This window comes from Apodemus sylvaticus, chromosome 7, assembly GCF_947179515.1.
Source record: "Apodemus sylvaticus chromosome 7, mApoSyl1.1, whole genome shotgun sequence".
Taxonomy (NCBI): domain Eukaryota; kingdom Metazoa; phylum Chordata; class Mammalia; order Rodentia; family Muridae; genus Apodemus; species Apodemus sylvaticus.
In genome coordinates, this window is record NC_067478.1 from 62,279,662 (window position 1) to 62,297,802 (window position 18,141).

An 18,141-nucleotide genomic window follows, 5' to 3' on the forward strand; every position below is an offset into this window, starting at 1 on the left:
ACTCTCTTTAAAAAGCTGTGGAAAGTGTGCTCATTTTCCTAGCTCAATGTTTGGCTCCTCTTACAGCATAGTCTGTAATTTCTACAGCATTTCAGTAGCGGGTCCAATCTGGAGAGCTTCTGAGGAGCTGCTAATGGAACTCTGAGGAAATCAAGTCTTTGATTAGAACAGCTTATGGCAGGGAACAAGATGCCATACACATTCTGGCTGGTTACCTGTTCCTGGGAAATCTGCACAGGGTTTCGGAAAACTGTCCAGAGCACGGTAGGGTAACAAGGAGGTGTAGTCAGGGACCCCTCATAGCGGTAATATTCACCAGGGCTCTCGGGCAGAAGTTCTTCAATGTTGAAGCCTGGGATGAGCACTTGTTGGCCTGGAGAGACATACTGGGTGTGAGCACGTCAGCCTAACTCCTAATAGGAGAAGCATAGCTAGGCACAGTAACCGAGCATAAGCATTCAGAGTAGGGGCAGTGAATGTGCTCTCTTCAGGACCACCTGACCCAGTGTCACATTGCCCAGCAACTTGCTGTTCTCCATGTGGTGAACTCAGACAGCACCTACCCCTTTTCTGTTATTCTTAAGGTGACCCAGGTATGATCACATTCTGTAACAGTGAATGAATAGTAGCCAAGTGCCCCTCACCTTTATACTTGACGTGTTGAAGGTGACTGAAGATCTTGTCATATGATGGATTGACGGAGCCTATCTGCAACAGAGATCAGGCCGGTTGAGCTGGGACCAAATAAGATAGGCTCAGCCCGCATTGACAGTTGCCATCAGATGGCTGGGCTGCACACCTTCCCTGAGGATCTGCTTTACAAAGAGAATCTGACCCATCACCAGATTGTTGAAAGTTAATATAATGTTCTTGACCTTTGGCATCAAATGATAGCTAGTTTTAGCCTAAGACACCAGGCTTGAGCGTCCCAGTATATAAGGTGCGTTCCCAGTTATCTGATATGTACCTGGAAGACTACAACTGTCCATTTAACCTGAAACTCAGAAGCACTCTGAGTTAACAAAAGCCAAGCCAAATAAACAAGCACGTAGGGAAATGGGAACACATTGCCTCTTTGGGGGAAAACAAAGCAAGCTGATTAAAAGTCATTCCTTTCTCAACTCCCCACCCCCACCAAATTTTTGAGATGTAGCCCATGCTGACCCCAAATTCTCAGCCATCGGCCTGCCTTGACCTCTAACCTGCTGGGACTACAGGCATGCATCACCATGCCAGGTTCAACTCTTGTCTTCCGAGATTAAATAATTCATTCCCGAATGGAGTTTGGATGCTAGGTGTTGTATCTGTATAAATAGATACATCTGATGGTGCAGAATGACTCCCTATACCCACAGGCCCTCCCCAGCTGGTGGCCCCATACAACGCAACAGGACTAGAGACGGGGGCTCATATTTCTAATGTCACCAAAAACATGTCTTCTTCAGCTGCATAGATACAGAAAAAGTTTCCTTTGAGAAAAGAGAGAAGAAGCCTTATGAGGAATATACCCTGCTCCACAGGCAACACAGGGCCATCCAGGAGCAGCTTACTGCAGACAGATGTGCACAGAGCACATGCCTAGTCCTGATACCGTCTCTGCTACAGATTTTATGTAAGAAGCCTTTAAAACACATCATACCTCAATAAGAACAGCAAGGACAGCGAGGCCTTCTGACTTGTCACTGGCAGTGCTGAAGTCAGGGTACAGGTCTGAGTTATAATGAACAATGTGCAGCTGCAATAGGAGAGAAGGTACCCGTGAGGGAACAAGTGACTCACAGGAACCTTTTGTTTCTGCAGAAGACGTGAACCAACCAGAAAGATGAACATCTGTCTCTCTTATCCCCCAAAAGAACTGATCCCCTCCCCTTACCATCCCTTCCCAGTTTTCTCTTTTCCCCCAGTCCTCTCTAACCTGCAAACCAGGGCACATCCTAGCTTATTCACTGGACCCCTCTTGTTTGATAAGGCCCCTGGAAAGTAGCAGAAGTACAGTAGGCATGAATGGGTGGATGGATGGATGGAAGGATGGATCTTTATATTACTGTGAAAACGCTTGGGTACTTTGGAACTCTTCTCCCCTCAGGTTTTTTTTTTTTTTTAATCCTGGGGCCAAGTGGTCTCCTATATAATTTGGTATTTCTGTAGTTGATCTGGAAGCAGTAGGGGTGGGGAAGGAAACCAGTTGCCAGTTACACCTTAATCATAATTAATAATACACAAACACTGGTGTTTATCCCTCAGGCACACGAAATCATAACATGGCCATTTACCAACTTAGGTTTGTTTGTTTGTTTGCTTGCTTGCTTGTTTTTGTTTTTTGAGACAAGGTTTCCCTGTGTAGCTTTGACTGTCCTGGAACTCACTTTGTAGATCAGGCTAGCCTCCAACTTGAAGAGATCTGCCTGTCTCTGCCTCCAGAGTGCTGGGAGTAAAGGGGTTCAGGGGTTAGCCACAATTGCTTGGCCTTATCAGCCAGATTTTAAGACCCTTTTTTTCAATCTTCTCAAAATAAAATTCTAAACATTGGCATTTTTAATCAGATTAGAGTCTAATTACTAAGGTGAAGAGAAGTCCTAGATTTAGAAAACCTAAGCACATATTATAACCATTATTATAAATTCTGGTGATGTTTAAATCTGACTTTTAATCCTGAAGATAGTATCACCTAGCCTTCAGAAGATTCTTGCTTCACTATCTTTCCATACAAAGGATGGCCTATCACACAGCCCACACCAGTTTGGAATGCATTGGAGAAACAATTTATTTGCATTTATTTGTCTAAATTATCCAAGATTCATTCTTTCTTTCTTTCTTTCTTTCTTTCTTTCTTTCTTTCTTTCTTTCTTTCTTTCTTTCTTTCTTTCTTTCTTTCTTTCTTTCTTTCTTTCTTTCTTTATGTTGTTTTTGGTTTTTTTCAAGACAGGGTTTCTCTGTATAGCCCTGGCTGTCCTGGAACTCACTCTGTAGACCAGGCTAGCCTCGAACTCAGAAATCGACCTGCCTCTGCCTCCCAGAGTGCTGGGATTACAGGCGTGTGCCAACACCGCCCGGCTATTATAGCTTGACTTTTGACCCTGTGGTCTGCATCTATTTTTAATATATTCAGACGAAATAAAAAAGAGGTAAAAACAAATCCAGGACTGTGGGAGTTCTCTGGTGAGATGCTTCAGAAAGATTCTTCTGTATTCCCCAGGCCTTAGAACCACTACTTCAAAGAGATCCCATATACAAAATATGCCAGTTAGGAGCACCCTGATGCCTTTTCTTGAGTATTAGCAATCATGACCATCAGCCTTGGTCTGATGGTTGTCTGTAAGAGCAGTACACTCTCTTGATTTCTGAGCCATCTCTCCAGCACCCTGGAAATAGTTTTAAATGCACAAACTCTCCAAGCCTGCATCCTAGCTGCCACTTTGTTCTCCCAGGGGAAAGCAGAAGCCTCAACGTTGCAATTAACTTGCAAGAAATTGCAGTTCTTGAGCTCCAAGGAAGGAAGGGTCTGCTCCGAAATGCGTGTGCCTCCAGTCATACCATCCTACTGGGCCAGAATCACAGCCCCTCCACACTTGTAACAGACCTATAATTAGCTTGAGACGTTAAGCAGCTCAGCAGTTGGGAATGGAGGAGAGAAGAATTGTATCGTTCGTTACTTACCATGGGATCTGCTGGCTGATCAGCAGCGCTCATCTCTTCCTATTCATTTCCCTGTATGCACTCAGAGCCACACCCCCAACTCAGACCTTGAGGTGGAAGAACTCAGGACTCACCATCCCACCCTGTCACCTGCCATCGAGAACATTCTGCCTCTCATTCTCTTTTGGCATTTTAGGTTAGAATCTCACGGTGACACTGTGCTGCGTGCACAGCCCAAACCATTTTCAGAGAATCTCTAATCATCATGATATTCTCCACAGTTTAATGCCAGTCACCCCTTAACCTATGGCAAACTGCAAGAGTGGTCCCGGTTCAGTGCAGGGTCCTCGTGTTCCCAAGTCCAATGATGTGGGAAAGGCTTTTGTAAGCAAGCATGACGTGTGAAGACTGAGAAACATGGAGAAGCAGATGTGATTAAACAGTGAGCTGTGGCAGCCAGGCAAGCTGTGAGGCCTTCATCTGCACAAAGCAGGGGGCTGTCTAGATGCATCCCACCATGCCATCTGCAAGGCCAGCCTTTGCAGCAGCATCATACTATAAAGGAGACCGGCAAACTCAGCATGGTCCAGCAAAGGAAGGGACAAGGACCTGGGTAAGTGCAGGGTGGCGAGACCTTCTTGTGCTGTGGACAGAATAGCGGAGACAAAGACTATGATGACTTCGCCATCCCAGTGGCCGTGGAAGGGGACTCAGTGCCAGGTCCTCTCTATTATATTGGTCACTCACTCACCTCAGCAGCAAAGTGCTTCCCACTCACGGTGTGTTCGGAGCCATGGGGGTTGTTGCGGTTCCCCCAGTGCAGATGCAGCTGCTCCGCTCTGTATTGGTGAGGCTGGAGGCCCTGGATGTACATGTCCGAGTTCAGATTCAGTCTCACTGTGAGGAATGGAGAAGCAGCCTTCAGAGCCCTGACCAGATGAACTCTGCCAGAAAGCAGGCCTGCAGGAAGCCACTGCACAGGTACAGGTGGCTGCAGGAACATGGAGCAGACCAGAGCAGTGACGCCTGCAGGTGAGGCACCTGGCCTCTTTCCCTACTGCAACTCTAGTGGCACCAACACCTTCATGGGTCTCCCTACAAAGCACCAACTCTAAGCCAGTGATGGATGTTCCTTTCCTTATCAGTGTATCAGGCTTCTATCTATGATACTAGAACCTTCAGTGAAGAACTTTTCAAATTGGAGAATTACAATGGCAATTGCTATTTAAGAAGCACTTACTGTACAACAGATGCTAAGATACTCAATCTGTAGATTGGGTATATCAATAGGCCCCTCTTCCAAATGACAACTCAAGGTAGCTAAAAGTCATACCCAGTCTAATAACTCGTTAGTATCTGTGATGGCTAATCTTGATTGTTAACTACATCTGGAATCAACTAAAGTGGGAGCAACTGAGCACTCTCATGAGGATATTCTTGGCTGGATTATTAGATTGGAAAGACTTCACCCTAAACCTGGGACGTGTGTGTGTGTGTGTGTGTGTGTGTGTGTGTGTGTGTGTGTAGCCAATTCATGATTCAACTCCACTCTATCTGACTCTCAGCAACTGAATTGCTGGTGCCTTGAATAGTTTGTGATAACCCAGAATTCACCCTAGAAACTTAGCCAATGAGCTATTAGGATCAGACCTATCTGCTCCCTCTCCCTCCCACAAGAGATGTGGTTTTGAGATGTGCTGCCCACAAAGAATCACTAGAGCCACAGCTTCCAACAAACTCCCCCGTCTCTCCGTCCCACCCCTTAGTATCTAGTAGGCCAGGCATGCCTTACAGCCTCTTCCTTGCCCCTTCTCCTGGGTGCTTCAGATGAGCCCCTCCTAGCCAGATGTCCAGGGAGTCAAAGGAGACTCAGAACTGCCTCTCCCTTACCTGAATGACCATCATTGGTCAGGTTCAACAGCTTTTCAACAGACACATTGTAACCTTGGAACTGGAGGGGTGTGAGGCTGGCATCATATTGAAGGATGTCGCTGTGTAGGTCTATTGGGGACTGCAGGAGGCCCCCACACGATGGGTACTTCTTGGACCAGTTCTTTTCCCCAGCAGGACCTAGAAGAGACTCAAGTTCAGTTTTCCATAAGGAATTTTCCTCATCTTCTAATGGTTGGACTATTAGATTGGAAAGATTTCCCCCTAAACCTGGGCTGTGTGTGTGTGTGTGTGTGTTCCTTATTATTCTGTTTGCACAATGGTTCCTTACTACTTCTCTCCTTTATCTTGCCATAGACAACTGCATCATTCTCTAAGAGGCACAGTACCTGTACTGCCCGTGGCATCCTTGTGGATCTCATTTAAGAGTGGTGAGAGTCTTAAGAAATAATACCTTTGCTCATTGTAACCACTATGAGAAAGAATGGTCAGTCCTAGTATTAGAGAGAAACTATTCAAGACCTGGAGATAGCAGCCTACAGAATCAGGTCTAGCAAACATCTCAAAATCATCTGCCATTAAAGTGCTGTGGAGCTCTGGAAATCAGTTTAGCGATTCCTCAGAAAATTAGACATAGTACTACCTGAGGACCCAGCTATACCACTCCTGGGCATGAAGGTGCTCCTACATGTAATAAGGACACATGCTCCACTATGCTCATAGCTGTCTTATTTATAATAGCCAGAAGCTGGAAAGAACCTAGATGTCCTTCAACAGAGGAATGGATAAAGAAACTGTGGTGTATATATACACAATGGAGTACTATTCAGCTATTAAAAACAATTAATTTATGAAATTCTTAGGCAAATGGATGGAACTAGAAAGTGTCATCCTGAGCGAGGTAACCCAATCACAAAAGAACATACATGCACTCACTAATAAGTGGATGTTAGCCCAAAAGCTCAAAATAAACAAGTTACAATTCACCCAGTACAGGAAGCTCAAGAAGAAGGAGGACTTAAGTGAGGGTGCTTTGGTTCCTCTGAGAAAGGGAACAAAATACTCACAGGAGCAATAAGGGAGAAAATGTGTGGAACAGAGACTGAGATAAAGGCCACCCAGAGACTGCCCTACCTGGCGATTCATCCTATAAACAGTCATCAAACCCTAACACTACTATGGACGACAAGAAGTATATACCAAAAGGAGCATGCCATGGTTGTCTCCAGAGGGGCCCTGCCAGAGCCTTACAAATACAGAGGCAGATACTAGTAGTCAATCATTGGAGCTGGAGCGGGCATGGGGTCCCCAATGGAGGATCTGGAGGGTGGTCTGGAGGAGCTGAAGGGGTTTACAGCCCCATGGAAAAGAACAATGATCTTGGCCACCCAGAAGCCCCAGGATGCCCAGGGACTAAACCTTCAACCAAGAGGTATGCATGGTTCCAGCCAAAAATGTGGCAGAGGAATGCCTTGTTGGGCATCAGTGAAAGGAGTGGTCCTTGGCTCAATAGAAGTCCCAACAAAGGGAAATCAAGGAGGGGAGAGGTGGAAGTGGGTCAGGTGGAGGGGCATATAGGTGGAGGCAGGGGGTGGGAGGAGGGGTTGGGGTCTTTGGGGAGGGGAGGAAATCGGGAAAGGTTTTACCACTGGCAATGTAAATGAAGATGATATTCAATAAAAAAAAAAGAAAAAAGAAAGTGCTGTGGAAGATGAAAGACTAGAATAGCTTAGCACAGAAACTCGAGCCCCCACCCAACCTCCACTTTCTTCCCATGTTGACACAATACACATCCTCCCTACATGAAAACTAGTGGCGTCTAACAATACACCATCTGATTGTTGAACATCTATTATGATCCAGGAATTACTCTAGGTCTTGAGGCCCCAGGTTGAACACTAAAGGGACATTATCCTAGTGGGGAAAATTTGATGAATTTGATGAAAATCTGATGAACCTGATGGGCCAGATTGGTGAAATTGGTATCTGACTGACCATAGCTCTTGTAGGTCTTTGAGGCTGATCGATTCACAGTGTGAGGTTCCTGAGAGGGAACCCTGTAGATACAGACTCCTGATATCTACATCTAGAGTACAGGATGCAATCCCAAAGGGATCATTGAAAGTCATTGAGTAATTATAGGCCTGAGACCACAGAGCCAAACACAGCAAGGTTTTTACTGCAGGGAAGCCTGATAATACTACAATCGAATTATTGTAATAACATTGACAAGTTCTCAGTGAGGAGAAACAGGCTTAAAACTAAAAAGCATCAAGGCTCATGCTCCTTGCTAAATATGGGCTAGAAGTTGCTCCTCTGTGAATGGAAACAAACATTCCATAGTCAGATAAACCAGTGGTTCTCAACCTATGGGACAAGACACCTTTAGGATCACCTAAGACCATCAGAAAATAAATATTTACATTACTATTCATACCAGTAGCAAAATTACAGTTATGAAGTAGCAATGAAACCAATTTTATGGTTGGGGTCACCACAACATGAGGAACTCTACTAAGGGATCTCAGCATTAGGAAGGTTGAGAACCACTGAAAACTGCTGCTCCCACAGGGAAAAATCTTGAAAGAATGTAAATCTGTGTTTAAAAGATTATCTCCCATGGAAATTAAATGGATTTTCAGTCTACTGGCAGACATTTCCCTACAAGAACTGAGGTCCTGGGAGGCTATAAGGAGGAAATTGTCTAAACTGTGTCCCATGTAGACCCTATTAAAAGTTAATACCCAAGCCACATTGGGTATTTGAGGGCAAGAAAAGTAATTATGTCAAAGAGAGCAGGGCCAGTGTGGACAAAGCCTTCAGGGAAAACTGAAGTGAGAACACTGGACCAGGAAGGCCCAGAGAGCAAGACTGTAGTACCAAGTGTCTCACTGCCTTGGCGAGTGGCCCCAGCCAGGTCACGTTCCCTACTGGAGCTGCCACCCACCTAGGTAGGAATGGCAGTGTTGGACACTGCATTCTGGAAGGTCCCTTCTGGCTCCTGAGATCCGAGATGTAAGCACCTTCCCCCTCTGCACCAGGCAAGTTGGAGGGGCTCACTGAGGCTGTGTCCAAGCAGCTCCGATGCATCTGCTAAGATGCCCAGTGGGAGCCAGCTTCAGAAGTGAAGGCACAGGCCGCTGGTGTCCCTGGGCTGGCTGGGGTGTAGACAGCACCTGCCGCAGTCCTGGCCTCTGTCGGTGTCACCAGCCACAGGCCCGTATGGCAGCAGGGTCTAAAAGAACCCTCTCCATCACCCTCCCCCCATTCTTCCAGCAGCAGCAGCATGGTTTGCTCCTTTTAGTAGTTTTGATCCTTTTAAAATCTATATTGTTGACACAGCCAAGGGAGAAGATGAAGGTATCTTGTAGATGAAATGCTGAGATGAATGACGTGCCCCAGGGTAGACTAAGGCTTAGCATCAGTTACCTGCTGTGGATCGAGAGGCTTTGGTGTCCTCTCTCTGGCGTTTCTCTGGGAGGTTTTGTGCATCTGTTTCCTCCTCTTCTCCCCCACATTGTCCTTGCAGGCAAGGAGTGCCTCACTCATCCCCACATTTCCTACGGTGCCTGGCACATGGCAGGTCCTCACATGTTCACTAATTCTCCCACCTGTTTCCGGCTTATTTTTCTCTAAGGGCACTTGATTACTCGTTTGAAGTCTCCACATGCTGTTTATCCTTCAAAGAGGATTTAGAGCCAGTTATGCTGGTACATATCCAGATCCTTGGTGCTGCTTCGTATTTCCTCCTCCTCTGCTGTGTGCGTGTGCGCACACGCACATGTGCAGGTGCAAACATACTCTAGGCTAGCTGGTCTGTGAGCTTCTGGGGGGGATCTCCTTCCTCTGCCTTCCATCTCAGGATAGGAGGGCTGGGATTACAGATGTGTGCCACCATATCATGCTTTTTACATGGGTCCCAGGATGTGAACTTGGGTCCTCAGGCTTTCAGAGTTAACACATTTACCCACTGGGCCATTTTGCTGGTCCTCTGCGATTCTAGTACTTGTAAGGTAGATGCAAGAGGATCAGAAACTCAAAGCCAGTCCTGGCTACAGAGTGGGTTGGCCCTAGACACATCGGCAGCAGAGGATGATCTTGTTGGATACCAAATGGGGGAGAGGTGCTTGGTCCTGGAAAGACTTGATACCGTAGTGTAGAGGAATACCAGGTGAGGAAAGCAGGGTGGGGGGGATGAGAAGTGGGGGGGTGGGGTAGTGGAGGGGTGGTGGGGGTGGGTTGATTGGGGAAGGGGAGATGGCTTATGGGATTTTCAGGGGAAGGGGGGGATCCAGGAAAGGGGACAACACTTGAAGTGTAAATAAAGACTAACTTGGCTAATGAGATCCTGTCTTTAAAAAGAAAAAAAAAGAACATTTGAAAATGAGCTCACATGTTCAGGTTCAGAATCTCTCTTCTTAGCTTTCAAGTTCACCTGCATGGGGATTGGTTCTGGATGGCTGGGACTTCTTGCTAAAAAGGAGACCTGCTTTCCATCCTATCCTGCGGGACGTGGCCTGGTAACTGTGATGTCATAGAGTCCATAGACAGCACCACCGCCGCACTGCACAGCTGGGGACACTGTCACACAGCCTCATGACTCTCCAGCTTAAGAGAGAGGTACATGGCTAGGTAGCTACCCAACCAATATCAAATATGACAGTAAAGACTCTGTCATTGTCCTCCAGTTTCTGTCCAGCCCATGTGACCTGCAGCCACAGTAATCCTGGGAGGGTCACTGAAGGCTATAATTTCTCAACCGAGTTTCAGCTTTCACAATCTTTTCTTTTTTTTCTTTTTAAACCTGAGACAATGTCTCATGTGTCTCAGGATGACCTTGTACCTCAGGTCCTCTGCCCCCATCTCTCCAGTGCTGGGATTACAGGCGTGCTCCATCATGCCTAGTTTATGTGGTACTGTGGATCAACCATTCTACCGACTGAGCTACACACCCAGCACGAGCTTCTAGACTCTTGCCAAGTGCTCTCTGCCAGAGAGCCTGTGTCCTACAAAGCAGCTCCTCTGAACACTTTGCTTTAGGTTTCCATGGTTCCTCTTCCCTGGGTGGGACTTCCATCCCCATCCCCCACCCCATGATCACGAAGGAGACATATATAACCCAAAGATCATTTTCCCAAGTAAAAGCAAGGCATTGTTTCTTTCTAGTTCATGAATTTCCTTCCCTACTGGTGGCAAAAGAGTGGACAGATCTTTGTCTTGAAATATAACATGGCACAGCTCAAAATGTTTCTTATGACTTCTGACTGGGAATTTTGAGGCCCAGGGTCCAGGACCCACATTATCTGAGGGTGTAGGGAAATTTTCAAATATATCCAACAGGAGAGAGCGATAAGCAAGGTGAACTCCACATCACCCAGCTGTGAAGCTGTGACAGTTTATGAGTTACAGCCAGTCCGGTTTCATCTTCACCATCTGCCTGGATAACTCCGAAACAAACCAGATTGAGCTCATCTGCACATGTCTTTGTAAGCTTTCCTAAACCATGAGAGCTCAAAGCAGAAGCTCAATACCACTGTCGCTCCTGCAGGGTTAAGTTAGAATTTCATATTACCAAACCCAGTCAGCATTCAGTTTTACAACCAGATCATTACTTTCTTTTTTCAAGAAAGTAAAGTTGGGATTTATGAAGAAATGGTGCTAACAGATTTATGTGTGGGTGTTAGGGGACAGAGAAGGGCACTTGGGAAAAGAACCTGGAAGTCTACAGGTGCAGACTTCCAGAGTGACTTGTATTTAACTGTCTTAACATCAGCCCCAGATACCTCATTGGTGGCTTCTGAAGTTACATTGTTTAAAGGGTTTCTAAGAGATTTTTCTTTCTTTTAGTAAATGTGATCATTGAGTGAGTATTATAAACTGATAGGATGAAACACAGAGGTCATAAGGGACTATGGAATCTTTCCTAGGTCTAAGCAACAAAGAAGTCCAGACATGGCTTCACTATAGGCAGGGTTCACACTCGTGCTTGTAAGAGTCTTATGAGAAAGCTTATAAGGAAGTTACAGCTGGGAAGGGTAAAGCCAAAGGTCACGAACCCGTGAGTTGGCTCTGTGGGGAAAGAGCTTGATGCAAGTCTGATGCCCCGAGTTTGATTCCTGGAACTCACATAAAAATGGAAGCAGAGAACTGATTCTACAGTTTCCCATAGAATCACACACACACACACACACACACACACACATCATACAACATGATATTTTTTTAAATCCAAAGGTCGTATATGCTTAGGCTTTAAGGGTAATTTATTGCTTTTTAAGTATTATACATCATACATGTATGTACACCTGCTTGTGCATATGTGCATGAACACGTGCACACCACTGAGTGCATGTGGAGTCAGTTCTCTCCTTCCACCATGTGGGTCCCAGGGACTGCACTCAGGTCAGTAGGCTTGTTAGCAAGTGCCTTTACCCACTGAGCCATCTCACAAGTTCTTCATTGCTTCTTAGCAGCCTCTTAAATTATTATTATTTGCAGTACTGGTGATTAAACCTGTGGCCACGTGCATGCAGGTCAAGTTCACTTACGACGGAGCTATTCACTTAAGACTTTGCTGGGTTTTTTTACATTTTTAAAATGCCCCAGCCTGTCAAGGTCTTCAAAGCCAATGCCTTTTCCAGGGACACACTTCTTTCTCCTGTATGCAATCTTCCTTCCCCCATCTCTCTTACCACCTGCATGGAAGTATATTCAAGTCTCCCCAGTAAGGAGCAGAACACCTTGCTTGTAACCACTCTTCTTTTGGGCTGAATTTCTAAAATGAGCTTGAGAGACTGTTCACTATATCTATGATTTGTAACTACCATTACACACGCATTCATAGGAAATGGCCTTCAAAGGTCTGAGACTGTGGAGAGAACTGTAGTCTGGAGATAGCCTCGGGCTACTCAGGTGCAGAAAGGATTGAGTCACTGCCCTTATGGGAACCTCTAAGCTGGCTGAGTTGTTCAGCCATGGAAAGGCAGACACTAGCTTGGGCAAACTTTGAACTGGGCTTTGAAACACTGATAGGCTTTGAAAGGGTAAGGATTTCCAGCACAGGACATTTGTGATGTCTGTGGGTGCAGCATTTTCAGAAGTTGGAAAAGAAGACCTGACTGGGAGTCAGAAAGGGGGGCAGGGCAAGCTCCAGCCTGTAAGATCAGAGTTCATCCTGAGCTGCAGAAGGCATCCACTGGGAGATTGCTGAATGCTGCAGACCAGAACACAGCAGCCTGGGAAAGGCACCTAGATAATGAAAACCCCGACCAGATATTCTGAGATTCTGTAGCTGCAAAGATGATGGGAGAGGAGGATCAGCTATTAGAAACAACAGCCTGAATGTCTAGTGCTCTGAGAGGGACCCAGCCAGAGCAAGCCAGCCATCCTAAAAACAAAGATGATTTCTAACCCTGTACTCCCCCCTAACTATTAAAAAAAAACACACACACACACACACACAGACATTGTATCTTTGCTTTCCCCTCCTTTGTTTAGTTTTGTTTGTTTTATTTGAGACAGGGTTTCACTAACCTTGGCTGGCCTGGAACTCAAAATTTCCACCAGGCTGGTCTCAAACTTGGGGTAGGCCTCCAGTGTCTGACTCCATTGCTGGTTTACACGCCATGCATAACCACATTCAACTCACGTGTCTTATTTTGAATTTTAATTACAGAAAACTTTAAGCATTAACACAGTATGGACTGGAGATGAAGCAATATAGGAGATGGTTTGGCTCAGTCCTCAGCACTGCATAGACCCAGGCATAAACACATGCCTGTAATATTAGGACTCAGGAAGTAAAGCAAGAGTTCAAGGCCAGCCTAAGTCACACGAAGCTGTTTGTGTGTGTGTGTGTGAGAGAGAGAGAGAGAGAGGAAGGGGGTATATAGTGTAAAGTAAAAAGATCATGACTTTAGTCTTTAAAGTCCTCATCTTTAATGATACATAAATATCAGCCATGTTTTAGTCAAATTGTCTATTTCTGTGATAAAATACTGTAACTAAAAAGCACTTGGAGAGGAAAGGGTTTGCTTCAGCTTAGAACTCCCAGGTTATACTCCGCCACTGAGGGAATCGGGGCCAGAACTCAAGACAGGAACCACTGGCAGGAACTGACAAAGAGGTCATGGTATTCCACTTGCTGGTTTGCTCCCCAATGGCTTGTTCTGCCTACTTTCTTATACAAATCAGGACCACCATTGACCTTGGGTGGCACCACCCAAGTAAGCCAGACAGGCCCTCCCATATCAGTCAATAATCAAGAAAGTGCCCCACAGGTCAATCTGGTGGGAGCATTTTCTCTCTTGAAGGTCCCTCTTCCCAAAGGACTGTAGCTTCTGTCAAGTTGACACAAAAGTAACCAGGATTCATAGATTCCCGTCTGTAGTCAGGGGAAGAAATGGAGGAAGTTGGGTACAGATCAAACTATTGAAGTCACGGAAAGTCTTTAGTTTCTGCCAGTGGTTCCTGTCTTGAGTTCTGGCCCTGATTCCCTCAGTGGCAGAGTGATAAGGATTCTTTAAACCATAAGCTCATTTCCATGTAAAACCTGTTTATAATTCATTAGTATAACTAAACACCTGGCAAATTTTCAGCTTCCCCTGTTCATCTCAGAGTGGTATTAAGAGATTTTTTTTGTAGCCTCAGTGCTCACAGGCGTCTAGGCACATAGTGTGTAGATGCACCATTGCTCCAGGCAAATAATTCATGCAAGGGATTGAAGGATAATTTTATAACCTGTTTGCAGACATGATGTCTGGGTAAAAAAAATGTCTGGGCTAAGTAATTTCTTATGTTTATATACCTGATAGATCCACATTATAGCATATATCATAATAATAAAAGCATGAACCTTGTAATTAACCATAAGGCTTGTTTATGGTTTCTCACTGGCTGTCCTATGTGCTCAAGATTAATAACAATTTTTTTATGATTTTTAATTGTGTGTCTGTGCGTGGGGGTGTGGGTATGTACATGTGAGTGCAGTGCCCACAGAGACCAGAGGAAGACCCTAGATCCCTTGGCACTGGAGCTAAAGGCTATTGTGAGATATGTGTCCTGGTTGCTGGGAATCAAACTAGAATACCCTGTAAGGGCCTCTAACCACGTATCCAATCCCCAAGCCCCACAGGTTTAAAGGAAATATATTTTGTTTGTGACCTGACAGGACCTAATGGAGTTTGGATTGACAACAATGATAAAAAATAAAAGATATATTCATTGTCTCTAATTTGGAGGATGGTCTCTGGGGTCTTTTGTTAAAAATTGATTTTTTTTTTTCAGTTTTGCCTTCTGTCTCCGATTTTTGGTCACACTATCTGAGGTCAATGCCCTGTGTGCCAGTGTGAATGCTTAAGGCAGGCAGCTGCCTGGCAACTGGCTCCCAGCCATGTTTCTTCATAAAAAAACAGATCAGAACTTGCCTATGTGGCAAAGTTGATGTTCTAGATGTTGGTGAGACGTTTGCCAACCAACAGTCATATCTCCCGCACAGCGGAATGTGCGGGTTTGGTTAGTCCCTCAAGGCTTTGGCTAGTTTGTTGCATCTGGTGATCTAGGGAGAATAAAACTGTGCCCAGTACTAGTACAGACATGTGCGTGCAAATGACCAGCGACTGTGGACCCACCACAAATTTACAGATTGTGGTGACAATTAAAAAGAGAGGACTCGGACACTGGGATGGAAGCTCACTTGGTAAAGCGCTTGTCTGCAAGCGTGAGGACGTGAGTTTGATCCTCAGCACCCACGTAAATAGCTAGAGAGGCTGAGACAGGAAGACCCCTAGGGCACATTAGCCAACTAGCCTCGCCTTAAACTGGCGAGTCCTGGGTCCTAGTGATATAAGATGAACAGCTCTTGAGGAACATCACTCAAGGTCAACCTCTGGCCTACACACACACACACACACACACACACATGCGTGCACACAAGTGCGCAGATACATACACATGCACACCTGAGTAGCCATACTCAATGAAGGAGAAATTTCACATACTGAATGAAGGAGAAAAATCTCTAATTAATATCCTTTTGAACTGCTATTTAATTTTGAAGTTAATTTGTTATTTCTTCACAAAGATGCCTTCCGTGTGCCAGGCACTGTACCCAGTGTTGATGTGAAAGCAGGTCTACATTCTGTCCTTGTAGAGTTACATTCCAGGGATCAAGACCAATAATAAGTCACAAATAAGCAACCTCTACACAGGTCAGATCTCCACAGTCTGCAGTTGGTGCTGTGAAGGAACTGTGAGGGAGGAAATTGAGAGACCTCACTCCATTTCTGGTACAGGCATACTTCCTGAAGGAGATGCCATCAAAGTTGAGACTTAAAAGATGAGATAAAATGACCCATAAACAAAGATGGAGGAACAAAATTCAAGATGGGGAGCCCGAGGCTCCTATAGGCCTGCTAAAGCTGATGTACAGGAGACCTGCACTCAGAGAGAACCTGGGCCCACTAGACTTCTTGCCAAGGAAGAAGCTGCTCTGTGGTGAGGCTGAGCAGGAGTTATTTGACACCAACTAGTATGTGGTCCTTCACAGGTTGAAGAAGCCTTCCCCTCGGGCAGCTGGTACCCACCTCTATATGTAGAGGCGATCCATTACTCCCAAGTCTGTGGCTGGAACCACAGAAAATGCAGCTAAGCCCCCAGAATCTTATTCAGAAAGGAAGAATCCCTCTAAAACCAACTCAAAACCACATATCTCCAGGATGTAGTTTGAATATAGAAGCACATTTTAAAAATATATTTAAAGTACATTTCAGTTTCTGGAGTTCACTTCAGAAGTTATTAAGAAAATATGGCTTCTCGCAACAAATCTAGGAACACCTTGGCTGGCTTGGCCTGCTTCCCTGTCTATCAAGTGGTCAGACACAAGCAGAAAGGCAAGACCCAGCAGAGGGAAGGAAGCTGCCAGGAACACAGTTAATGATTGATGACTGAGGCCTTCTGGTTGGGTTATTTACTAACAGAGGTCAAGGAATCACACTGGCCTGGAAACTTTCCCTTTGTTAATGTTACAGATGAATCAGGCCTTGGCTGGGACAGAGAGCAAAGGCTGGAGGGCCAGGGTGGCTCCTGACTTCTAAATGTTGAAGGGAGCTACCCCAACAGGCCACTCTTTCCCTTGCGGTTTTACATTATAGACCAATCAAAATAGACAGAATTTTCTAAAGATGCCTAAGTATCATCCTTAGTATCAAGATGTTATCTTTATTGTGTCAGTCTTAAGAGGCAGACTTAAGAGGCAGAATCAGCCTGAACCTTGTAAACTGCGCTGCAGGCCTTTCTGCCATCAGTTCTGTTCCTACCATGGTGGGAGGGGATGATGGTGCAGAGTGGGAGGGTGAGGCTGGGGTTGTCAATCAACTCTGCTAGCCACTGCAAGCCTCTTCCTCCTGCTCTTCCCCCACCCTCCCACCCACCTATAATCCTCTCCAAAATTCCCTTCCAGTATTGCTAGGGTACAGGACAAAGGGCTCCATAATACTCACACTCTGACCTTAAGGCTCTTGTCAGGTTCTTTCTGGAAGGAAGCGCCTTCTAGTGAGGAGGGTAGGGTTTCCAAGATGCCAAAGGTAAATTATCCATTTGCCTTTGCTTCTCTGTCTTAGCCACCTCTTAGCAGGCCCTCAGGAGCTGCTGTCTTAAAGTCTTTTGATCACAGAGAAGCCACAGCAACTCCCTGCTCTTACCTTTCCTTCTTATTCCAGCGGGCTAAACTTCTTGTCCCTCCCCAAAACATCTACTCACTCACACTCTAAGGCTGCCCTCCTCTGTGCTAAGCAGGGCCCTCTGTACTGGTCATTCCTGCAGCAACTATACTTAGCAAAAGAATGCTGGTCTTTCTACCCCAATAGTCAAGTGGTACTTAAATCATTCCTCAGAGAAACATCATCTTCTTCAAGGTGACTGTCATCATCGTTATTGCAACCACCACCACCATCATCATCATCATCATCATCATCATCTCCCTAGAGCTCCTTCAAAAATGTATATTCTAACTGGGGATGTAGCGCAGTTGGCAGAGCAGTTGCCTAGCATGCAATATTCCATTCTCAGCACCAAATAAAGTATAGCAGAGCATATTAGTAATTCCAGTTCTTAGGAGGTAGAGACAAGAAGATCTAAAGTTCAAGGTCACCTTGAGCTAAAAGGCAAGGATACAAGAAAAGCAAGCAAACGATGCAGGCTCTCAGGCCCCATGCTAGACATACTGAGCCAGACTCTGGAGGTGGGCTTAGGGCCTGTACTCCCCAAATGATCCTGGTGCTTGCCAAGGACTAAGACAAGCTTCACTAGGTGGCAGCTAGCTTTACGCATGTAATGTGTGATTCCTGCAAAAGAGCCCGGACATTCTGAAGTGTTCAAATAGTTCTTGAGTATAGAAACTACAGTAACTACAAACTAGTGCAAGTTGCTAATATGGCACAAGCCTAGCCTGATAATGAAAACCAGCAGCTGCCTGTGCAAGCCCAATGCACGATGTTCTTGCTGGTTTTCTTTGACTCACTGACATGGGAACTGTACTATGAGGGAAACTGCTGAATCCACAGCAGACTGTGGCCACCAGCCTGACCAGACAACAATATTATTCATAAAACCAAAGGA

The 18,141-nt window shown here is 45.5% G+C and overlaps 1 protein-coding gene across 1 annotated transcript in view; it reads right to left on the reverse strand.

The window, feature by feature from the left end:
* The window catches only part of Ca12 (carbonic anhydrase 12), a 52,991-nt gene that overhangs the window by 14,293 nt on the left and 20,557 nt on the right, over positions 1 to 18,141 (reverse strand). The window contains exons 3-7 of the mRNA XM_052187961.1: positions 5,527 to 5,706; positions 4,388 to 4,533; positions 1,640 to 1,735; positions 645 to 708; positions 216 to 373 (exon numbers count right to left, since the gene is read on the reverse strand). Of these exons, the coding sequence (XP_052043921.1) occupies positions 216 to 373; positions 645 to 708; positions 1,640 to 1,735; positions 4,388 to 4,533; positions 5,527 to 5,706 (644 nt within the window). The remainder of the gene's footprint in view (positions 1 to 215; positions 374 to 644; positions 709 to 1,639; positions 1,736 to 4,387; positions 4,534 to 5,526; positions 5,707 to 18,141) is intronic.